General features: G+C 41.6%; 1 protein-coding gene across 15 annotated transcripts; it reads left to right on the top strand.

Moving 5' to 3' along the window:
* The first annotated feature begins 10,112 nt into the window (after positions 1 to 10,112).
* Positions 10,113 to 17,386, top strand: LOC148843756 (uncharacterized). Of its 15 annotated transcripts, XR_016102997.1 has the most exons (8): positions 10,239 to 10,604; positions 11,168 to 11,276; positions 12,175 to 12,284; positions 12,394 to 12,421; positions 12,583 to 12,675; positions 15,760 to 15,906; positions 16,711 to 16,862; positions 16,994 to 17,386. XR_016102997.1 is itself a non-coding variant. In XM_088956916.1 (7 exons), exons 6-7 carry the CDS (start codon positions 15,865 to 15,867, stop codon positions 17,146 to 17,148), a joined length of 480 nt encoding a protein of 159 aa, XP_088813042.1. In that variant the 5' UTR covers positions 10,113 to 10,604; positions 11,168 to 11,276; positions 12,175 to 12,284; positions 12,394 to 12,461; positions 12,583 to 12,675; positions 15,760 to 15,864; the 3' UTR covers positions 17,149 to 17,386. The 15 variants fall into 15 exon arrangements, 13 of the variants coding, with proteins under 13 accessions (XP_088813042.1, XP_088813041.1, XP_088813055.1 ...); XM_088956916.1 differs by having other exon boundaries at positions 10,113 to 10,604; positions 12,394 to 12,461; positions 16,711 to 17,386; XM_088956915.1 differs by having other exon boundaries at positions 16,711 to 17,386.
* The last annotated feature ends 7,437 nt before the right edge of the window (positions 17,387 to 24,823 follow it).

The raw sequence follows: 24,823 nt of genomic DNA, 5'->3' as shown, positions 1-24,823 counted from the left end.
TGGCAGATCTTGAGAGGTCGAGATGAAGTCTGTATGCAAAGAGTGCAGCCATCTAAGGCAGCCAGGTAACGCAACGAGATTGGTCCCACGAGACCCACCGAGCTCATCCCTAAGCGCACCCTGATTGGCCTCGGGAGGTCCACCGAGCTCGGCTCTGCCTATGCTTTGATTGGATTCACCCTACAACGCATTGATAGACACATGTAGGCCTGCCATTGGGCTAGCTGGATGTGCCTACATCATTTTCCCCCCACTCCCAAGGCTGTGGCAGGGGCCCAATTTGAGGGCTTCGGCTTTGGCCGAAGAGAGTGCGTTGGTTGTGCTGGGAGGCACTGTTGCGTCTCATGTTGATGTGTCCTACGGTGGCGTCATCTTGGCTTCACTCCCCTCTCTTGAGGTGTCACAGAGGCTCCTTCAAGTTGTTGGGAGGCTTTGGTCTCGGCTCTGAGGTTGTCGCCATAGGAGAATGAGGAAGAGGACTTGTCCCACACCCTGTGTTGTCATTGAAGCAGGCTTGCGGATGCTTCGACCTTTGCTGCAGGTGGAGCTCATCCTCTTTAGCTCGTTAATCCATGTGGGAGACGGGCTCCAGTGCTGGATCAGGGTCATGCATGGCACGGGGTCCTTGAACTGGTGAGTTTACCATACTCGCGATGGGTGTCAATGTCTTGACTGTGTGTGAGATGGGATCTGGGTGAGTCGGGCCATGCATCGGCTGGACCTATTTGGTTGGTCAAACCGGTGAGTCATGGTGATCCGGCTGACCGGTTTGCTCGATGTCTCTTCGTCTTCCTAAGGCGAGTGAGGCATGTCAGCTAATGGATAGGGATGCAAAGGCAGTCGTTGCACAGTTGTTGGATCGGGCACAATCTGAGCCATCCATTTTTCCTTAAATAGGGGCCTTAGTCATGCATCCCTCCACTATTTTCCCTCGAGTGTTCTTGTTCTCAAGTTCCATGACTTCTAGAACCCTCAGCTTGACTATGATTCCTAAAGTTCCTTTGCTTTCTTCCTCACCTTTAGGTAAACACCTCGCCATGTCGTACTCTGACTCCGTTCTTGAATGCTATGAATTCCTTGATCCCTCGGGGGCGAGCTCTTTCTGAACCCCATCTCCCACCAGCTTTGGTCGAAGATCATCGGTAGCCGAGGTCCTGGCCCCCGCGTCTAGAGGTTATTGTGCTGAGGAAGAAGGTCACCCCTGGAGGCACCAAATGCAGTCGAGAGGGTGAAAACTCTCCTTACGAGAGTGCCACATCCATGACGCCTTGGAAGGCCGAGGGGTCCCCCTAGTGGTAGAAGGGGAACTAGTTCCTGAGCCTAACTCAAGGGTGATCGTTGAGTACGCCACCCGAGGGGTGCACATAGAGTGTCTACCATGCTCAGAGCAAAACAGTGTCTTAGACTATGACTAGGTGTAATCTTTGGGTAGGAGGTACTACATCCCTTGGTCTTATAGGCTGAGGGTCACCAACATTAGTGATCGGTCGTGGATGCCAGAAGAGGGGAGATTTGTGTCTACCAACACTTCTTGGAGTTTCGCCTCAAGTTTCCTCTTCATCCACTGATCCCCGAGCTGCTGAAGTGGTATGGGATTACCCTTAGCCAATTAGCTCCCAATGCCCTTAGGACTATCGTTGCCATGCTGGTGGTGGCTCGGCTTTAGGATGTGGTCTTGACGTCGAAGATGTTTCGAGCCCTATTTGTGCCAAGGGCACATGCCACCGAAGGTGGTATGTACTATTTCCAACCTCAGAGAGACTGACCCTTAGACAACCCTTCGTCTATTCACAACTAGAAGAGCAAGTTCTTCTTTGTCTCTTGTCCCAAGGGTTGGTCGTTTAGGTCAGGTTGGGGGGAGATGTACTTGGCTGTTGAAAAGTCGAAGCCTTTACTTTAGGACGAAGAAGTCGCTGCGATATCCCACATTCTCATGTTGGGACACTCTGGGACAAGCCCCTAGTGAAGGCCGGGCTCCCTTTGGTTTTTATAGGGCTCAGCCTTGCTCTCCTCGGTAGGAGAAGCCCTGCAGTCGGCTCTTTAACATGTTGGTATTCCTTTTATTTGAAGGCATTGACTCTTTGTTTCTTCTTGTAGAGATTCCACTAGACGTGAAACGCATGTTTCTAGAGAGCACTCTGGAAAGGAAGAAGAAGGCCTTGGCTAAGGGGCCATTGGGAGGGCAGATGCCAAGGAGGCCTGCCGACGGGCCACCTACGCGTATGGAGAGAAGCTCCGATCCCGCCGAGAAGATGCCTCAGCCACATGTCCCCACCAGTGGAGGAGGTGATCAAGGGAAGAGACTAATTGACAGAGATTGGCCTACAAAGACCGGTAGGAAGAGGCCAGTCGAGGTTTCAGTTGAACCCCCGTCAAAGAAACTAGTGTATAAAGACTGCCCCACCGAGGGGGCAAACATAGGGATGCTCTCAATTCCCCAAGGAGGCCTTCCGCCGAGGAGGAGGAGCACCTTGCATGGGTGTTTTGGCCCACGTGGAATGTTTGTGAGGGTGACTCCATCGAGGTCGAGGGGGTCGACCAAGCTTTGGTGAAGGGGATGATCCTACAGGGGTAAGCTTCAGCTGGCCTTTATCTTGCTTTTCCGTTTACTTTTTATTTTGCTAATGAATGTGCTTTTTGCAAGTCTACCGGCATTTTGTTGGTTTGGGAGACTGGGTTGGCCTTCTCCTCAATTGTGTGGGCTGGGCTGAGGAAAAGAATGAGCAGCTTGCGGTATAGGTTGCCTCGATAGAGAGCAGCCATGACGAGGCTCTCAAATTGTTGGGGTAGAAGAAGCAGCTCTGGCAGCCATTGGAGGATGACTTGAAGGCGGATCAAACTCGCGTCATCAGGCTTCAGGAGGACTTGAAGATGATGGGCCTATAGTGAGCTTGCCTCAACAGCGTTGCGCTGGAGGCCCACAAATGGGCTATGGAGGCCGAGGCTAAAGTAGTGGAAACCGAGGCCAAATACCGGGATGCTATCCTCGTCTAGCAGCAAACCCCGAAGTACCAGAAGCGCTTGGCCAACTATGCCTTCGAGGCCTACCTGGAGGGCGTCGAGGATACCAAAAAGGTGCTAGTGAACCTGCTACCGGATTTCCAAGTGGATGAGCTAAGGGTGCTCCCCGACACTCTTCCTTCCGAGGTTGATGTTGCTACCGAGGTGCCTTTTGATGTCATTGCCACTGAAGACTTCGTAGCTCCCCCAACCGAGGGTGGTGCATAAGCTTTCTTTCTTTTTTGTTTATGTATATTTCCTGTAAGGAAATCGACCTCCCCATGATAGGCTGAGACTTTTGTAATTGGCAGACATTGAATACTTGATGAAATATTTTTTGCCTATCTTGTGCCTATGTATTTCTCCTTTCATTTTTTTACCAAGGGGCCTATACCCCCCCTTTCGAGAGCCCTACAAGTTGCAATGGTTATAATCTAAAATGGCTTGTTACTTAGTCATTCGCTCTAGGAGTTCAGAGGGTATTGCCTGAGGCATAGCTCAGCCTGGCTCGATGCCAAGGTGGAGCCTGACTTGTCTTGCTTTCAAACCTTTAAGAGTTGGTTAGGCGAGGTTGAGGTGAATCTTTGAGGTGATCAGGGTTACATCCCTCCTTAACCTGGTCATGCTAAGGGCCGTGGCCGATAACCGCTAAGGTGCTTGGGGCGAAGGGTAGGTGTTGACTGACCTGGCTAGCTTTTATAAGGGTACCCCAAGGTTGGTCCTTTGGGCGACCGACATTGTTGAGGTGCACTTAGCCAAGGATGTCATGCCCTTCCTGTTTTGTGAGGTGCTTTAGTGTTTCTGTTGTGGGCGATGGATGTCGATCGGTGTGTGGTAGCCGAGGCCCCTGTTCATCCCTGTCTCGACTACGAAGGCAAGGCAGACATCTGGTTCACAAAGAACCATGTGTCCCAGCCACAATTCGGTCCGAACGTGGAGCCTCGAAAGAAGCTATGCACATCGGCCGGCCATGTGGTTGAGGGGTCTTGGCCACTTAACAATTTGTACACCAAAAATTGAGCCAAGGTTTGAAGCTTTGCATTATTATTCATTGTTCAGCCAATAAGTGTTACATTCATCGGTAGTATATCCAGAGATTCTCAGAGTTCCATGTTTGAGGGCCAGTGTCTTGCTTGATCTTGTAGGGACCTTCCTAGTTAGGGCTGAGCTTTCCTAGGCTGAGCTCGGGCACCATGACTTTTCTGAGGACGAGGTCTCCTTCTCGGTAGTGTCTTTCTTTGACCTTTGAGTTATAATAGCGGGCCACCTTCTACTGGTAGGCTGCCACCCTGATTTGTGTCTGCACCTGAACTCCTTCCAGTAGGTCCAAGTTTGTTTTGAGTTCTTCATTGTTCTCGGCCTCATTGTACGCCTCGGTTTGAAGCATCATCTAGTCGATCTCCGTTGTGATGATGGCCTTAGTGCCATAACTTAGGTTGAAGGGGGTTTCTCCCATGGCTGTTCAAGGTATCGTCCGGTATGCCCACAAGATGTTGTTTAGTTCATCAGCCCATAGGCCTTTTGCTCTATCAAGTCTGGTCTTCATTCCATCCAGTATAGATCGATTGGTGACCTCGGCTAGGCCATTCATCTTAGGGTAGCCTACCGAGGTGTACTATTGTTTGATGCTGAGGGAGGCGCACCATTCACAAAACCCCGCATAGTTGAATTGCTTTCTGTTGTTGGTGACCAGCATGTGGGGGAGGCCAAAGCAGCAGATGATGTTCTTCTAGAAGAAGCTTTGGATCACCTGAGCTATGATGGTGGCTAGGGGCTCCACTTCAACACACTTGGTGAAGTAATCAATGGCGATGATGAGATATATTCTTTTTGTTATTGCTTGAGGGAACAGGCCAAGGAGGTCCACGCTCCACTTGGAAAAAGGCCAAGGGCTGTTGAGGGCTGATAGGGTTGTGGCTGGCCGATAGGAGATGTTGGAGTGTCTTTAGCACTTGTCACATTTTCGCACAAGGTCGGCTGTGTCCTTCTGAGCAATTGGCTAGAAATCTTTGCCTTAGTACCTTTTAGGCCAAGGCTCTACCTCAAAGTTGGTTACTACAGATGCCTTGGTAAATTTCTTAGAGCATGTACTTGCCTTCCTTCTAACAGAGGCATCGGAGGTAGGGCAAGGTGATTGACCTTCGGTATAGCTTTCCCTTGAGCAAAGTGTAGTGGGTGGCCTGATGTTGGATTCACTTAACTTGGTTTTTGTCATCGGTCAGCTATTCGGTCAAGAGGAATTTTATGATGGGGTCCATCCATGATGGCTCATCCTGGATTAGGAGGATGTGAGCTTCTTCAATAGAGGGTTGAGCTAATTTCTCTACGTGAACTATGCGGCCGAAGTTTGTGCCCGAGGTGCTCGCCAACTTAGACAGTGTGTCAGCTCTCATGTTCTCGGATCGTGGGACTTGCTGTAAGGAGAAGTATTGGAAGTGGTGGGCTAGTTCTTGTACTTTGGTGAGGTACTTGGCTATGCTCTGCTCCCTTGTTCCGTACTCGCCATTGACTTGATTCACCACCAATTAAGAGTCACTGAAGACCTCAATATGCTATAAACCGAGGTCCTTAGTGAGTTGTAGTCTGGTGAGGAGGGCTTCGTATTCAGTTTCATTGTTAGATGTCGAGAAGTCAAACCTCAGCGTGTACTCCACTTCGGCATTGTTTAGGGTGAGAATTATGAGGCCGGCTCCACTTCTCTTAGAGTTGGATCAGGTCGGCTGAGCTTCCTCGGCTGGACGAGGCCCTTCTTCGGCTTAACCTTCAGGGTCTCAGCTAAGGGTTTTGTTGAAGGTGCATTCTATCACAAAATCCGCCAAGGCTTGGGCCTTAATTGTTGGCCTCAATTGGTACTAGAGGTCAAACTTAGAGAGCTCAACAGCCCACTTTGTTAGGCGTCCGGAGGTCTTGGGCTTGGTGAGGACGACTTTGAGAAGTTGATTGGTTAAGACAATTATCGTGTGGCTTGAAAGTACAGCTTGAGCTTCCTGGCCGAGACCACCAAGGCGAATGCTAGATTTTCCACCTTAGGGTATCGGGTCTCGACATCGCAAAGGACCTTGCTGACGTGGTAGATCAACCACTACACTCCATCTTCTTTGATTAGGACCGAGTTGATGGCCTCATCCTCGACTGACAAGTACAAGTACAAAATATCTCCTAGAAGGGGACAAGTGAGGAGGGGAGGTGAGACGAGGTAGGTCTTCAGTTCTTCGAAGGCATGTTGACACTCTTCCATCCATTGAAAGTCCTTTAGCTTCTTGATGGCTCAAATGAAAGGTAGGCAACAGTCGGCCAACTTTGACATGAAGCGGTTGAGGGCAACCACTCGATTGGCCAGTCTTTGTGTTTCCTTCACCGATCGAGGTGGGGCCATATATAGGATGGCCTGAATTTTCTCTGGATTGGCCTTTATGCCTCGTTGAGTGACAACGAAACCCAAAAATTTGCCCGAGGTGATGCTAAACGCACACTTTCTGGCTTGAGCTTCATGTTGAACCTCTACAAGGTGTCGAAGGTCTCGGCTAGGTTTGAAGTGTGCACCTCGGCCTTCATGCTCTTCACTACCACATCGCTACATGGGTTTCGACGTTCCTCCCCATTTGGTTCTTGAAAACTTTGTTAACAAGGCGCTGATAGGTGGCTCTGGCATTCTTGAGGCCAAAGGGCATGACCTTGTAACAACAGGTGTCGTGCTCAGTGATGAACGAGGTCTTCTCCTCATCCTTGGGGTGCATCTTGATCTGGTTGAATTCGGAGAAGGCATCCATGAAGATGAGTATCTCGTACCCTGCAGTGGCGTTGATGAGGTGGTCTATCCTCGGCAAAGGAAAACTGTTTTTTGGGTAGGCTCAGTTAAGGTTTGTGAATTCAATACAGATCCGCCACTTCCCATTAGTTTTCTTTACCATAACCACATTTGACAACCAATTAGGACAGTATACCTCTTGGATGAAGCCAACATCGAGCAGCTTGTCAACTTCTTCTCCTATGGCCTTCCAACGCTTCGGTGCAAAATTCCTCTTTCTTTGCCGAACTGGCCTAGACCTCAGGTCCACACTTAGCCTGTGAATAATGATCGAAGGGTCAATTCTGGGCATGTCAGTGGCAGAACAAAAAAAGATGTCGGCATAAGTTCTGAGGAAACTTACCAATTCGGATGGACTCTTCGGAGGAAGGTTGGACCCGATGCGAACTATCTTTTCGGGCTCAGCCTCATCTAGGGGACCCGAGATGAGGTCCTCGACTGGTTGGCCTCGGCTCGCTGGTTCTTCCTTGAGGTTGAGGTCCTCAAGTGGTAGTGCTTCTTTATTCTTGCCCTTCAGTGCTGCCACGTAGCACTAACGAGCGGCTTGTTGATCCCCCGAATGACTATGACATCGTGCTTAGTGGGGAACTTGAGGGCGAGGTGGTAGGAGGAGATGGCTGCCTTGAGCACATGGAGGGTTAGCCTCCCAATGATGGCGCTGTAGGGGAGCCAATCCTCACAACCAGGGACTCGTTCATCCTCATCACCTACGGAGGCTCTGTGCCTACCGTGGCAGGTAGGGTAATTCTTCCTTCTAGCCGAACAACGTTTTTGGAGAAGCCGATGAGTGGGACGTCGGCGGGTTGTAAGCACTTGGTGCCAGCCTCATCTTCTCGGATGCTTTGTAGAAGAGGATGTTGGCTAAGGAGTCACTATCTACCAGAATCCTCTTCACCAAAAAATTCATGACGACATCTAAGATTACAAGTGCGTCGTCATGGGGAACTATGACCCCCTTTAGGTCCTTGTCTATGAAGGCGAGGGCTTGTTCCTGCTTCGGCTTCTTGGGGGCTGGCCCCTAGATGTTCAACTGCCTGTCGTAGGCCTTGCAGACCGAGGCTGAGGCTCAACCCATGACCGAGCCCCCGACTATGATGTCGATAATGCCAGCAAGTTGTTGATGTTGTTGTTGCTGCTAGGAGGACGAGGCCCTAGCCTCACCCCCGACATATTGCTTGAGGTGACCATGGCGAATAAGGGGCTCTATCTCATTTTTCAACTCATAGCAGTCCTCGGTGTCATGACCAGTGTCATGGTGGTACTTGCAGTACTTCTTCGGTTTTCCCCTCTTGGGGTTTCTCTTTAGTTTTTCTGGCTACTTCACATACTCCTCCTTATCGACTTGCATCAAGATCTAAGTTCAGGTGGAGTTAAGTGTCGTGTATTGACTATAAACCAGGGTCAAGTGCCGGTGGCTTCTTATTGTCCTTGTTGTTGTTGTTGTGGTGGTGGTGTGGTCTCCATTCTTCCTCTTCTTCTCCAAGCTTCCGCGGTGGCACTCGGCCTCCCTGTCTTGGTGATCACCGGCCAAATCCTCCTTAGTTGTGATGTACTTTTGTGCCTTCTTGAGGAATTCTGCCTTAGACTTCAGTGAGGTCTTGGCTACTGATCACTTTAGGGCCAACCGAAGAGGAGGCTATTGATGGCAACATGCATGGAGACCATTGGGTCGAGGTCTCAGACCTCAAGCTCTTCCTTCTTGAAGCGGTCAATGTAGGACTGCAGGTTCTCGCCGTGCTTCTGCTTGACGGACATCAATGAGACGACACTCTTCTTGCATCGCCTGATGTTGATGAAATGGGCAAGGAATAAGTTGGCGAACTGCTCCCACGAGTTGATGGAGTGAGGTGGGAGGCCAGAGAACCATCATCGAGCTGCCCCCTTCAAGGTCACCTGGAAAGTCCAGCACGTCAGGGCATCGGAGTACCCATAAGGAGAATGAGCACCTTGAAACTTTCTAGGTGGTTACTGAGGCCTATCGTCTCGTCGTACATTTCTAGCTCTGGAGCTTTGGAGAGCAGGGGAAGGGGCTCGAAGATGATGTCCGAGGTGAATGCTTCCATCCTTCCAATTGGATGGCTCTAGTTGGCCAAGGCGTCAAATCGGCACTCTCTGACTTGGTGGAGCTCGTCCTTGATAGCTCCGAGCTGGGCTTGTAGGTCCATGATTCTTTGGTCAAAGGGGGCCTACGCACCATTCCGGTCTTCACAAACTCGGTGGGGGTTGACCTGGACCCCCAAGTACTCGGATGCAGGGCTATGTCCATCTCTTCTAGCTCGACAGTTATTTAGGAGGTCTCGAAGGCCCGAGACCTGTGAGGGAGAGGCATGGCGTCGGCCCTCGGCCCTCGAGAGGTGGCTGTGATAGCCGGGGCACCTGCCTTCGTCCCTAGAGTTCTCTCTTCTTCGTGGTGGTGATGCTATTTAGGGTTTTGGCAATTATCATGAGACAATGCTGATTCTTACCCCCTTTGGCTAAGAGGTCCTGAGGCTCTCGACGGCTGGCTGACGCATCGGCTACTGTCGAATTCCAAAGGCTCGGCTTGAGGGGAATCGATGGGGTCGAGGGCTAGCAGGTCAACGGACTCACATTCCCCTCAGTGGCCCAAACTCCTAGTAGGTAGGGCGGTCGCCCTAGGGGTGGCGTCCTGCCTATGGTTACGCCTCATCAACCCGTCGGGTGAGGTGGTCCAACTGGTCGAGGACCGCTTGAAGTTGTTCAGTGGTAACCAGGTTTTGAGTGTTTCACGTGTTCCTCACCATGTTGGCTGAGGCTTAGGAGTTGATTCTTTTGGTGTGGAGTTAAATTAAGGGATGTCTTAGCAATGCTTTCCACAGACGACGCCAATTGTTAATGCTCAGATTGGTCGAGGGGTCAATACGATAAATTCGCTCTTAAGCTGAGGTGGCTAGTGGAGGTGTCTGAAGTGCAAAGTGTCCGAGGTCTGAGGTACGAAGTAACTCAGACAAGGAGATAGGAGAGGATAAAGAAACTCCAAAGAGAACTTGGGAGTCTTGAGTTCTAGATCCCTTACCTTGATGTTGGTACCTCCTATTTATACTTGAGGCCACCGAGTTATGGCAGATCTCGGAAGGTCAAGATGAAGTCCGTACGCATGGAACGAGGCCATCTAAGGCCGCTAGGTGACACAACGAGATTGGTACCACAAGACCTGCCGAGCTCATCCCTGAGTGGGCCCTGATTTGCCCAGCAAGACCTCCTAGCCATTGGTTTAGCCGAATGTGCCTACATCAATAATAAAGAAAAGGAATACTAATAAGTCTTATGGAAAACCAAACAAAATGAGGTGGGTAGCTTACGTTTCTGTGGATTTTGATCAAATAGCTAGAGATCCTTTGACAAAAAAAAATGATGTTGACAGTCCAAAAAGTATCATGTTTAAAGGTTCTGTTGGAGGGCTTTTCACATTAAGGCGTGAGTTTTGATCCCCAGGCACGCCTCTTACATGATTCCAATGGATAAATACATCCAAAAATGAGTTGTAATGACTCTCACTACAAAAAAAATGCATTTCTAGCGGCAGTTTTCGAACCGGCTATTTGGCGACCGCCGCTAGAAATATTGATCTTTAGCTCTAATGGCAGTCAATTAAAACTGCCGCTAAAAAACAATCGACTGCCGCAAAAAGCACGGGCTAGCTATCGCCTTCTTCCCGCCCTCTTTCTCTCAGTCATCTATCTTTCGCTCTCTTTCTCTCTCTCTCTCTCTCTCTCGCTCGCTCGCTCGCGCTCTATCTATATCTCTCCCGCATACAGTCGCACATGGCATTTGATGGGTAAACTCTCTCTCTCTCTCTCTCTCTCTCTATATATATATATATATTCAATCCCACCTATTAATTTCTCTTTGTTTTCCACTGGACAACACCAACCGGCGATGCCTAGGTAAATCAAAACCCGAATTGTTCAATTCATCACCGGAGAACATCCTGTCCTTTTTTGTTCAGCCACTCTTCAACACTTCAATCGACATTTTCTCTTCCGAATCAGTTAGTGTTCAATTTTGGTATAATGAGGATAATTACTCAATCAACACGAGGTTTTAGAGCCTTTCCTTCTATTTTCTGATAAGCTTTGGTGATTATATTAATCAGAATCAGTTCAACCAAACTGTATACTCAAGTTGATTTCATAAAATATCTAGCTATAGAGTTTAGGTTTGTGATTCTTGTTGTATATCTGATTCTTGCTTTTGTTCCTGAGAGAACCTCTCGCACTCAAATAGGTATGAGCTAGCCCACGTGCCATGTAAGGGTTTGTGAGTTTGTAACTTATTTTAGTTAATGGCCAGACTTGCAGTTCATGTTCCTCTAGTATCTATTTCTAGTGGAGTTTGCAGGTCATGCGGTTATTTTGAAGCCGGAAGCTCTGGTAGAGTCCACGTGTATTGCTTCGACGAAAGTCTGAATCTCGTTCTCATCAGAAAAGATCTCGAGCTCTTCGTACAGGTAAGCTTGTGCTTTGATCAAATAGTGGAAATAGAAACGGAATTTGCTGCAATGCAACTTTTCTTTTTCAAAGAGGACCTTTTCAAATTACTATTTCAAGGGCCTATCTGATTCATGGAATTCGAATTGGATTCTATGATTCCATCTCTTAGAATCGAAATTCAGATTTGCATATCTGTTTGTCCTTTGCGCCACAGAATTGGAGTGTTTTTTAGATCTTTTAGATTGACGTCCTGAGGTTGGAATTTTACTACTTCTTTGTCTCTTCTTGAACAATTAAACTTGAATTCAAATAGTAGGTTTACGTTTGGATCGGAAATGGAAGTGGAATTTGTTCGTTGTAATGCAATGGGTTTAGAGAAGATTCTCAGATAACAATGGTAGACCCTATTTTGTGCATGTTATTGGGATTGAATTGGAATAGAGTATTAGATTGCTGCAGTGAACTACATAACTAGAATTCCCTTCAATTTCTTTAATCCTTGGTTTCTAATTTTCTACTGTTTTCTTGGCTCTGATTTAGACAATTACAGGTTTCTGGTTTTGGGGCTTGTCTGCTAGGTTTTCTGTGGTGTTTTATTTGTTTTAAACCATAGACACTTTTATCCCTTCTAAAAATCTTTACCATATAATGTTGATACTTGCCTTGGTTTCATGACAAGATGAACATCAAAAACGTTTTTCCTCTATTTAGAAAACCTATCAAAATGCTCTTTTTTCTTCTCTGTCTCTGGCTTCTTGCTTTGTTCTCTGAATGTTTCTTGCCTCTACATTTTTGGCCCCATAATTAAAGATAAATGAAGGCATTTTCATGTCAACATTTATGAGGCCCATCCTATGATGTACATGTCTATCGTGCATGTTTTACTATGTCCATTATGGTTCATTGTTGTTGCAGAAAAAACTGGGTTTGAGTGCATATGCCAATGATCCCCAGAAGGCTGCAGATTGAGAAAGCAGAAGATGTTGTTACTAAAGAGTTGTCACAAGACACCAGTCAGAATTGGGGTGTGTACTTATGATATATTTTTTTTCACTTTTCTGTTATAAAATATTTAACCTATGCAAGTCTTCCATACCTGTTGTCCACTCTGATTGACTTCAATGCATATTTCAGGAAATGACAGGTCTGAGGGCATTGGAAGGTGATGCTTCAGATAGAATTTTGCAAGCGGAAAATCTCATGTTGTTCCCCTTTTGATTTTATGACTTAAATCAGTGTGTATATGCATATGTTTATTTTGCCTTTTCTTATCAACACTCAAATAGGTACTCCTATTCATGGTTTAAAATACTTTGTTTCTAGGTCAGGGATTTTCTTGAAGACAAAAGTTCCTTGAAGTGAAAACCAGAGTGGGTCACTGTTCTGGATGGAACTCAGGAAGGTGCTTTTCAATGGGTATGCTGTTTTGAACTTCACTCTATATACATACAGATTCACAGATTGCATCACAAACTACATACAGATTCACTCTATACTCTATATGCTGTTTTGAACTTCATTTTATTCAGTTTATTCCTTCATAGTCCACTGTTCTGGATGGAACTCAGGAAGGTGCTTTTCAGTGGGTATGCTGTTTTGAACTTCACTCTATATACATACAGATTCACAGATTGCATCACAAACTACCTAGTAGACTATGAAGGAATAAACTGAATAAAATGAAATGAAAATAATCTCAATATGGCAACAGAGGGGAAAATAATTGATTTACACCTCATCTCCCCTGAAAAATCAAAATGATCACCATTACTATATACAATCTAATTAAGATAATGTTGATAGTAACCCATGCGTGTAAGCTGGAACTTGAGAAATATCCTACAATTAATGGAGCTAAAAGCAATTTATTCCACTAGAGCCATTTTCATCCATAGAATACCTATAGTTTTCTGGTCAGCATGTTCATATTACAATATCATCATCCTCTGTTCATCATTTTTTTTTTCAGTTTAGGAAAGAAAATGATAGAAGTTAAATAGGGTCATGCAATTAGTAGGTCAAAAATTTAAAACTAGAATTGGTGCCAATCCCAATCATCAAATAATATGGAAAATCCCCAAAATTATTGTCTTAATATTTGTATTAAGTCATATTTATCAAAAAAAACATTTGTACTAAGTCAGAATGGGAAATGCTTGGAAGATTTTTTTTTCAAGTATCCACCTATAACACCCATACCCGCCCGTGAATTGGCATCAATTCCGAGCTGGCACCTACCCCCAACTGTATGGTGGAGCTAGGATTTCGGGGATAGACTGAACAATAAAAACCCCAAACTTTTAACCACATGGGCTGTTGCTTTCTAGGAATTTCACTTTATGGTTGGGATTATCATTCCTAGCCCAGCCTAGAAAGCCTGGCCTGCACCCGATACTTCTATGCCTGGCCCGTGTATACTATGTACAAGTCTTTAGGCCTGGGTTTATATTTCAGACACCGTGTGCAGGTTGGGCTTGGTCTTACTTGAAGTTCCTTATACTAGGTGACAAGCCTGGCCCAGCCAATGATCACCCCTACCTTCTGGATAAAGTTTTTATGCAGTAAATGGTGACTATATCCACACTTTCAGACACCTGTTGCTTTAAAATATATCAACCGTTAATGGAACAGTTTCTAGGATATCTAATCCAACAAGTTGGTTCACTAGATTGCTTTTTTGGGCACTGCATCCAAAGATCATTTTAATGTCTAGTTAAAGCAACACATCTGTGTATGAAAGATGAGGGATAAAGAGACTCCCACATGGAGAAGATTCTAACATTATCACCTGGACCACTCTTTTGAAAAAACTGATTTATAATATATAAGTCTAGATCATAGTTTCTAAATATATTCTGTATACAATTAAGCAACAGCCAGAAATGTGCTATTGCTTCTATTGAGGGTTATAGGTTCTTAAAAGCATTGTTTGTAGCTAAGATACAGCAATGAACAGGGCTGGTTGTTGAAAACCATCCGAATGGCTAAAAAGCAGATGGTTTTCAATGGTTTGTTGGGTCAAAGACAGGACATCCGATTCTTCTTAAGTTAGAATTGACCAGTCCAATTCAATGGTTTGTTGGTCCAATTCATTGTATTCTACCATATTCCATAGTCCTAATAAAAGACAAGTGAATAATCATAATCACATTATTCTTTAAAGTTTATTTTCCAAAAAATTCTGGTTAACCTATTTAGTAGCTATCTTGGCAATTTAAGATTAGGATTGAATAATTAGTTTGTTGATGGATATTTCTATTCTTTGCATTATGACACACTAAAGAGTTCATTCCCCAACTAATTAATAGATGGATTTTAGCCAATTAATTAACAATACAATACACATATGAATTCAATTAGGTTTCCTTCATAATTAATTTGAAAACCAGAAGCATAAATATCATCCTCTAGATTCGAATCATTTTAGATAATTAATTATGTTATACTTAAACATTGGGTTTACACTGCAGTTGTACATTGTGGGATATAGCCTCACACCTCACTTAATCTATTTGAAACACCTCTTCGACTGACACTTGTGACTGGATATATGGAAGGTAGCTGATGTATGTATATATGTCTTCATAACAGATGATTCGTTTCTCATACCTTAGAACAGAGGAAACTTAATTCAACATTATGTCTTCATAACAGAGCATAGTTTGCCAAAAAATAAAAACAGAGACGGTATAATTCCATAAATGTATTTGAAGTTAAGCAGGGATGCATATAGACACCATAATACCTGTAATGCAAACTTGGCAGAGTTGAATATATATTATGTATGTATATATGTACTTCCATCCATGATGAGATGGTTTAGCATAACCCATTCCCCCTAACAGTCCTTTCTCCCTCAGAAATCCTAGCTCCATTGTACAGTTGGAGGTAGGTGCCAGCTCGGAATTGATGCCAATTCACGGTCGGGTATGGATGTTATAGGTGGAGGTGTTTATAAATTTGAATTGTTGTAGGTCTGCAGTTCAAATCAGAATTCTGAGGTGGAGTACAATATAAAAATCCCTAAAATCTTCTTTCTAGGCTTTTTTAATGGTGAAGTCAATAGAAAAGAATTGATGGATTTGATTCCCAAATCATGCTTGCTGATTGCCTTGTCCATTGAATGATATTTTTATATACTAACAAAGGTTAATGATTTGAATTTTCTTGGGATGATCAAGATATCGCTTAAATTTAACAAAAGAAAAGTGATAGTGATTCATTTTCAAATTTATATTTTTATGCTTTTTAAATTTTTCCACATATTTATAAATTAAATGGCATTTGGAACATGACTTCCTGAGTCCACTACCTGACTCCCGGAGTCCTGGGTTGACTTCACTTTCAGGCTTTCTGAATTAAATGTAAGAGCCAGCCTGTTAGTGAGTGGTACTTTAACTACTTTAGTTCGGTAAGTGCTCATAGGTCAGTGATATTTGAAGCTTTTATTTGGGTGCAAAATTCTGAGTTGAGCTACTCCCTTGTCCTATGATTTTCCAGGATGAGAAAAGGACACTAGAGAGGGAACTAGCAAGAATTAAAGTTTCAGCTAATCGAGTTGCAGCTGTGGTGGCTAACGAGTGGAAAGATGATAATGAAAAAGTCATGCCCATTATGCAATGGCTGGAGGAGCGGAGGTTCTTTCAGGTACTTCTTTCCTGCTTAAATCCCAGAAAATGTAGTTCATATTTTGTAAACCCAGCTGTTCCTCATTCTGGATCATGAGGCATTTGTAGTGTTCCTCTAGAACATCAACAAATACATATATTTCAATATAAAAACACTGGATGGATACCTCTAATTGATATTAAAATGAAAAGAACTGAGTTCCCAAAATAGGCAGTAACATATACAACTGATCTATTCCAGAAGATGCACATCCAGAAGAAGAATTCCTGTTGACCCAATGGAGTTTGGTTGGAGTATGGTCAAAACGTGGGTTTGTTCAATCAGCTCCAATGAGCAGCAAACTTGTATCCTTTCCCATTCTTTTCTTCCAATGTGTTGTTTTCTTCAGATACATATCTAGCATGGAAAATGAATAATATAACTTTTGATTTCTCTAAAGTGGTTGACCCAAAAAATCCTCTTTACCTTGATGATAGTTTCAATGGAGAGACTATTGACTGGGAATTTGGGTTTTCTACCCAATCCAAGGGGATTTCATCCAGTTTGAATGGTAAAAAAGAGATTCATGGTGATGTGAAAATATCTTCTATTACAAGGAAGTAGACAATGCTGACGCCAGAATAAATACCAAAAGGAAGCGTAAAAATAAGAAGCTATCTGGTTTTTCTCCACCCATTGAACTTCTTTTCTGCTCTCATTTCTTCTCTTTTCTCTCTGGTTTTCTCTTATCAAGTGATTAATCTGGACTATTATGACAGGACTAATTTGAATAGGTGATAAAGGAATCCTTCCTAATTATTTATCTGTTTCTTATTCTATCAGGTGGAAAGAGCACTCGATGTTGCTGAAAAACTTGTAAGAGCATCACCTGATGAACTCCAGCATGTGTCTGGTGATCTTGTGAGAGCTCTTGCGCAGGTCCGTCGCTCAATTTTGACCATCGAAGGGGAGGAAGAATCAGCTGAAATAAAGAGGCAAAGAGCACTAGTTGTATTGCTTGTCACATGTCCTTTTGAATTTGTGGATGTCCTCAACAAACTATTATACTCTCCTAATGTGGATGTTAGTCAACGTATCCTGATACTTTATGTAATGACTGATGCAGCTGAGGAGCTTGCAGATGCTAAAATCATCAGGCAGAACGGAATAAGAAGATACTTATATCATCAATGTCAGAGAGCCAGCCATGGTTTTTTCCTAGTAACAGAGGACCTCCTGGAGCAGGTTCCTGGAAAGAGGTCTCAGACACAGGACCTTTAAGTTGGTCATATCGCTATGAGAGAGATCTTCCCTTGAAACCAAATCAGATCAAAGTGGGGAAGTCACGAAGATGGAGCATCCGATCAACAAAGATACAAGAAAACCAACTGGACTTGTCAAAAAATAAATTCCCTGTATATGCAGCAGCATTTATGCTCCCAATACAAGCATCAATCAATAAATTCTTTTTCATATTTATTAATGAAAAATTTTGGGGTGAATTCTGATCTTGATCAAACTATCTTGTAATTGATTTTTTTTTTTTTTTGTATTTTATTTCGGTATAAATGAATATAGAGAAAACAGATAGTTTGAAAAAATTAGAATTAGAATTAGAAAACAGGTAGTTTGAAAAAAGCTCAAGGCTGCCGCTAAAAATATACTTTTAGCAGCAGCCGAATTAGAATTAGCGGCAGTTGCACTGCCGCTAATATACTTTTAGCGGCAGCTGATCATTTATACCGGAAGTTGTTTATAACTGCCGCTAGAACGTTTTAGCGACAGTTTGCCGACTGCCGGTAAAAACTCTAGCGGAAAAAGTCATTTTTCTTGTAGTCTCTTCATTCTCCTCTTCTTAATGGTTGAACCCCTTCTTGTTTTAGGTTTTTTTTTTCTCTTCTTTTTTGGGTCATACCAATCTAGGGTTTTCTCTTCCTTTTCTTCTTCTTCCTTGGACCAAACCTAGGGTTTCTTCTTTTCTTCTTCCTCCTTCCTTGGACTACTTCGGTCCTCTCTTTCTTTTCTTCTTCTTCACTCCTTCACTACTAGACTGGTTCAGCCTAGGGTTTCCTCTCCACCAAGCCCTCCTTTTCTTTCTCTTTATTTTTCTTTTTGTCTTCTTCATCTTCTCCTTTCTTCTTCTTTATTTATGTCAAATAGGAGTTGGGGATTCTTTTTTTTTCTTCCTTTCTTTTCTATTCTTCTTTTTCTTCTTCTCTTACTCCTTTGAATCGACCTAGGGTTTTGCCACATATTTCTTCTTTTTCTTCTTCCTTAATCCTTGGCCAAATGGAAGACTACTTCGATCTCTTTTCCTTTGTATTTCTTATCTCCCTCTTGGGTTGAATTGGTTAAATACCCTTCTTCTCCTTTTCTCTTTTTTCTTTATTCTTTTCCTTCTCTCCTTGGGTTGAACTAGTTCGGTCCCCTTCTCCCAATATCTCTCCACCTCTAACATCTCTCCCTTTTTTCTTTCTTTCCTTTCTTTCTCTCCTTTTTCCTTTTTTGGTATCTCCTCCAAAAATACATCTTTAACCAAATTCCCTTTCTTCCTACATTCTCTCATTTTTCTTTTCTCTTCAAACCCTCCAACATATCTCTCCTCCCTTGACCCCTTGATCAAGTTAATTGCCTCCTAGAAAAACTCTCTCCCCTTTATTGTCTTTCTCATTAATGCTTAGAAATCCCTCCACAACTTGAAATTCAAACTTCCCTCTTAGTTCTTTTTTTACCAAAATTTGAAAAGCCTCTCTTGAGGGAGGTAACTGGGGTTTTTACATTAAGGTTTTAAGAGGTTAACAACTAGAAGGGCCGAATCTATGGTACAGATGCATAGAGAGGTCCAATCAATGGTTTAGATTAGCTCTAGGGTGGGGTTTTGGGCAACGACAATGGATTTATATAAGTTCATTAACTCAATTGACATAGCACAAACTTGAGTGAGAATAGACCAGTTCAAAATAGGAATTGATTATTTAAGCAAAATTATTTGTATCAATACTAGAACTTTTTGGAATAATAATTGAAGGGAAAAATAGTAAAATAACAAAATATAGGAAGATTATAGAATATGGAGGTCCAAACAATATAAATAGGGCCCATTATAAGGAGAGGAGAAACCTTCATTTTATTCTCCTCTCTCTCTCTCTCTCTCTCTCTCTCTTCCTTGAATCATTGACCTTCGAGAGACTACCATTCTCTCCCAAACTATTAGAGCCAAACCATTGCTACTACCTTATCACACATCATTGTCTTATATTAGGGCAATAGAAGGAGCAAGTGAGGTAACACTCGATCTAGAGGACATGGTGGGTTGCAGACCCAGAGCACAATAATTAAGTTGCTATATATTTCAGCAAGGTTGAATGGATATGAGGCATTGAGAGTCCAACTTGACCATGACAATTAAGTGAATTTTACCATCATCCATACTTTCAAGCAGATGTGGGGATCTTTGAGAAGGACATCAAGGGGATACCAATGGAGGTCTTATATTTCAATGCCAATGTCTCTACAACTCTGGGCTCCATTGTGATCATTGTGGATATGAATCCTTACCAATTGAAGCAGTTTCATGTGATTGTCGACTACACTACTTACCATACCCTTCTTAGCAAGCCACTGATCCCATTATATTATAATGTAGTTCATGGAAGTAGCTACCAAGTTTTGAGTCCTAATTGGTGAAGATGATTGGCTATGACCTATGGTAGTAATAACCTCTATCAAATGCCCCTAAGACAAACAAACATCCAAAATTTCATAGAGCTATTGGAGCCCACAGTCAAAAGGAGGATTGGTGGGACCTGTTATGTAAAAGTTATCAAGACAAACAAGTCCTACTACACCTTGGTGCCTGGGGAAGCTTATGAAGGGAGGTAGTATATGTTCATCAACTATGTATCCATACATCTATGTCAACTTGTGTTCATCAACAATGTAGTCAACCATCCACTATCCCTAATGTAGAAAACTAGTTTTGACATCCATCCTTTAGGCCTCTTAATAAAATTCCTGCCCCCTTGCAAAAGAGGAGGTAAAGTTTTAACGATTAAACTTTTAGCAATACCTAGTCACTTGTTTATCTAAAGTACATGTCTAGTATGGAGAAGTCTGTATGTTCCATGATATGAAAGAAATTGTGTAATGTCCACTAAAAGCACACTACAATAGTAAATACCACACTTAGTTAGGTATGGAAATTTCAGGACTAATTTTGGGGTGGGGACAGGTTTTGGGATTCTACATCCCATATGGGTACAGGTAGGGTATGTATTAGGCAAAGCCTGACCCTCCTCAACCCATATATTGTTTGAAAGCATATAAATTTTATGTATTAGGTGTAGAATTTAATGATATTTTGAATTTTAATCAAATAATTGGAAACTTTGTTTGTTTGTTTGTGTTATTTTGCTTATTTATTACTTTATATAATAAGAAAAAATAGGTTTGGGGAGGGTTTTGGATTTCATGTGTGGGAAGGGTTTGGATTCTCAAAATCCAACCAGCTATAGCTTTTGAAGCAGGTATAGGTTTGGAGGTTTAAGGAGGTGAATAGGGTCTAGAATTCACAAAACTCTCCCCGAACCCACCCCATTGGCATCCCTACACTCAGTCCTTTGCAAATAGAAAGAATGATAATCTAGTGCCACAATACATCTTCTTACTATTGCTATCTAAACATAGTGCACACATAAATATTTGATCTTATAGATTATCTAAATTGCAAAGTGTTCATGTATAACACAATTATTCAAGGGGTAAAATGTTTTGAGTGTAAAATTTGGTGGGGTGGATGATTGGTGGTCATAAAAGGGTGATGGTGAGGTTTGAAGGTCTCAAAAGCAGGGCTAGAAAGAGAATATCTGATTTTGGAGAGTGTCGGCCAATAAGAGTTGTTGAATTGGAATCTTTCTTATTCGAGGGATAAAATGGGGGGAGTGGTTGAATCAGACTATTTCTTGTTATAGGTGTAAAATGGGGATTTTGAGTCTAAATTTGACAAGTGGATGATCAAGGGTCACAAAAGGGTAATTGGTTAAGTTCAAGATTCTTAAGAGTAGATCTGAAAAGAAAATATTTGATTTGGATTTGCAGCCAATGAGTATTGTTAATTTAGAATCTTTCTTTCATGAGGTTTTAAATGAGGATTTTAAGTCTAAAATTTGATGGGTATATGTGCAAGTTCTTAACATGGTCATGGTAAGCTTTGGAGGTCTTAGAAGTAAGGTCGAAAAGAGAATCTCTAATATGGAGAGTTGTGGCTAAAGAGAGTGGTTGAATTGAAATTTTTGTTTTTCAAGGGGTAAAATTAGAATTTTGAGTCTCAAATTTGATGAGTTAATAATTGGTTTTTAAGTCTGAAATTTGATGGATAGATAATCGAGGATCTTGAAAGGGTGATGGTAAGGTTTAAGTGTCTTGAGAGTTGGGCCAAAAAAAAGAATCTTTGATTTGGAAAATTATGGCCAATGAGAGTGGTTGGATTAGAATAATTTTTAATAGAGGAGTAAAAATGAAGATTTTAAATCTAAAGTCTGGTAGGCAACGGTTGGTGATTTTAAAAAGGTGATGGTATGTTTTGGGGGTCTTTAGAAGAGGGTCCAAAAAGAGAATATTGATTTAGAGAGTTACTTTGGGCCTAATGAGAGTGTTTAGTCAGAACCTTTTATGTTTAAGGGGTAAAATGAATATTTTGAATCTAAAATTTTTCAAGTGGATGATGTGACGACATAAATTGGTGATGGTGAGGTTTGGAGGTGTCGGAAGTGAGTTTGGAGAGGAAATCTCTAATTTGAGAGAGTTGAATCAAAATCTTTCTTGTTCAAGGGGTAAAATGAGAATTTTTGGGTTAGAATTTGATGAGTAGATGATTGGGGTCTTAAAAGAGTGACGGTAAGGTTTGTATGTCTCGGAAGCAAGGTTAGAAATTGAATATCTTATTAGTAGAGTTGCGTGCAATGAAATGAAAGTAGTTAAACCGGATTATTTCTTGTATAATGGGTGAAATTGGGATTTGGAGTCTACAACTTGATTAGTAGATGATCAGAGGTCTCAAAAGGGTTATGGTGAGGTTTGAGGGTCTTGGGAGTTGTGCCCAAGCAAGAATCTTTGATTTGGAAAGTTGCAAGCAATGGAACTAGTTGAATCAGAACCTTTCTTGTTTAAGGGGTAAAATGGGGATTATTAGTTTAAAGTTTGGCATGTGGATGATCAGTGGTCTTAAAAAGGTGAAGGTAAGGTTTAAAGGTATTGGGATCCATAGGAGTTCTAAATGTATAAGAATAAATCCTGATCAATGACAACCCTCAATGTGGAATCTAAGGTGCAGAGTTTGGTGAGCCTAGAGTTATGTTGGGGTACGATATCTCAGATTTAAAGGTCATTACCTAAAAGATCATCTTGTGTAAAAATTCAACAATTGGATAGGTCAAAAATAAAAAATTCTAAAAACTAGACCTAGAAAAAAGTTGACCCAACCCATTAACTCGCCCCTAATCCACCAAAAAAAAGGGTTAGGATCCCCACCTTTTGACTTGAAACTGAAATTGACCGGAACCCGACCATACCCAAAAATGCTGGGCTTGGTTGGGTCAGGTCATGGGTCACCCACCAGGTCATCCTAAAGCAATGTTTGAAAAATGAAAATTAAAGGTTCAAATTAAAAACATGGGATGAGGTGGGGTATTTTTGTAATTATAATGTATAGACTAGTTTGAAATAAAGGCTCCATTTGGAAGGAGTACAAATACACATATATAGAACGCAAAACCTTATATTTTGCACTATTTTGTATGAATTTGTATTGTACATATTTGTATTTGTAGTCCTTCCAAAATGAGCCAAAATGCTAAAAGCCTAACAATAATAGGAAGAAGTCTAGGATTGTAGTCTTGTAGAGTCAAATAAAGAAACAAATTCCCTTTTTCGTTTAGTTTTGTGAGCCTCTCACTCTCTTCAATTTGCTTTTTTGATGTCTCTCTTCGTTAGATAGTGTTCTCCTTTCTCACTCTAACATTTTAATGAAAAGAAGTAAGGGTTTCTTTTTTTTTCAAAAACTTCAAGCTATTGGTGTTGGACAGCAAGCCACTACAAACTCCAAGGTTTGGTTTTTTACTCTTTTTTTCTATTTAGTGTATCTTATTTTTGTCTTTTATTTTTTATTAATAGATTTTTGTTATTTAATTATTTTTAATGGTTCTTTTTTTTGCATAAAACGATACAATCAATCTTTTCTTTTTCTTTTTGAATTGTTTTTGTTCAATTTTTTTCCATAAAACTGAGTTGTTCTATATGTTCCTAAAGATGAATGAACATAAATTTTCATGATATAAATATATATTTTTTATTCTTTTCTAAAAATAATATTTAAAGAATGAAAAATAGGACTTGCTTGTTTACTTTTTAATCTCGATTTTTTCCTAATCATGTAAATTTTCTTTTTCAATTTGATTTTTTCTTAATCTTCATTTTAGCTTTTATTGATCCACCATGTTTTTGTTGTCTTTTTTAGCTAATGAACAAAATGAAAAGTTGGGCTTGTGCAAGAACAATGGCTAATAAGGATGGTCAATTCATTCAAAAAAAAAAAAACTTATAAACATAAAAATGAACATCTGTTAAAGTTCGGAAAGAATTTGAGATTATTCTAGGAAACACGCTTGAAGATAAAAAATTAAGAGCAAAGTGTAAACATTGTTCTAAGATATACATTGTAGACTCTTCACATGGCATTTCTAATTTTAAACGCCATATTGGAATTTGTCCTAAGTGTGATCACAAGGATGTGGGTCAATTAATGATGCCTAAAGAGGGGAAATTAGCTAGAAAAATAGATCTAGAGGTTTATAAAGGGTTGGTCATGTTATCTATTATACAACATAGATATACATTTTCATATGTTGAGCATGAAAGGACAAAAAATGTTTGGTGTTATCTAAATGAAGATATTAAAACATTGACTATGATCACTACTAAAGCACATTGTTTGAAAATCTATAAGAGAGGGAAAGAAAGACTTAAACTTGCTTTAAATAATGTTCCTAGTAGGATTTGTTTGACATGTGTATATGTGGACTTTTTCTTTACTTAATGGTACCTTTTGTCTCAAAAAAATTTTGAACTTTTGGCATATTCCTCCTGCATACAATGTATTTGCCTTATATGAACTAGTGTATAATTTATAGAAAGCATAGGGAATTGAGTACAAAATATCACAATCACCTTGGATAATGAAAGATGTAATGATAGTATGCAAGATATTTTGTGTGATCAATTTAAATCTTCTTTGCCTTATAATGGTGATTTTATTTCATATTTTGAATTTTATTGTACAAGAAGGTTTGAAGGTGATTAATGATTCTATGTATAAAATAAGAGATGGGGTGAAATATGTGACAGGGTCAAAGGCAAGGAAGATAAAGTCTAAAGAATGTGCAAAGTGTGATGGTTGTATTTGTTCACAGGGTCAAGTTAGGTACACAACATTACATACATTAGACTCTCCGTGGTTAAGGAATAAGGTATGTTTCTCATGTTAATCTAACATTGCCTCTATGTAAGTCAAAGAATCTAAATTACTATCCTTAGCTTCCATGAAATATGTTTCCTAATCATACCCATATTGCATAGGACCACATACATTTGCAACCTTCATGGCATCTATCCACCCATGTATCCTGATCATTGAGGATATAATCCTCTTCCATAAAGTGGGATGTAATCCATAGAATCCTTTTGGGTAACCCCACGAACTCATCTAAGAGATATTCTCTACACGATCTAATCGTAATGCTTTTATCCCCTATCCAGTTATTTACTCCATGTCTAAAATCGACTTTTGGTAATCCAAGTTTGATCTTATGTTTCTAGAAAGTTAAAAATTAGCAAAACATAGCAATCAAACATAAAAATTTGCTCAGAAGTTGATAACTCAAAACCATCAGACGCATAATCG

The sequence above is a fragment of the Nelumbo lutea genome, chromosome 8 (assembly GCF_056320005.1).
Source record: "Nelumbo lutea isolate HS-2025 chromosome 8, American lotus-T2T, whole genome shotgun sequence".
Classification (NCBI taxonomy): domain Eukaryota; kingdom Viridiplantae; phylum Streptophyta; class Magnoliopsida; order Proteales; family Nelumbonaceae; genus Nelumbo; species Nelumbo lutea.
This window is presented reverse-complemented; position numbering and strand designations above follow the sequence as displayed.

Bases quoted from the DNA above. Each gene is read 5' to 3' on its own strand.
- LOC148843756 (XM_088956916.1), top strand. From the start codon at position 15,865: ATGCCCATTATGCAATGGCTGGAGGAGCGGAGGTTCTTTCAG. The intron at 15,907-16,710 runs GTACTTCTTTCC...TTATTCTATCAG, and splicing joins AGGAGCGGAGGTTCTTTCAG to GTGGAAAGAGCACTCGATGT.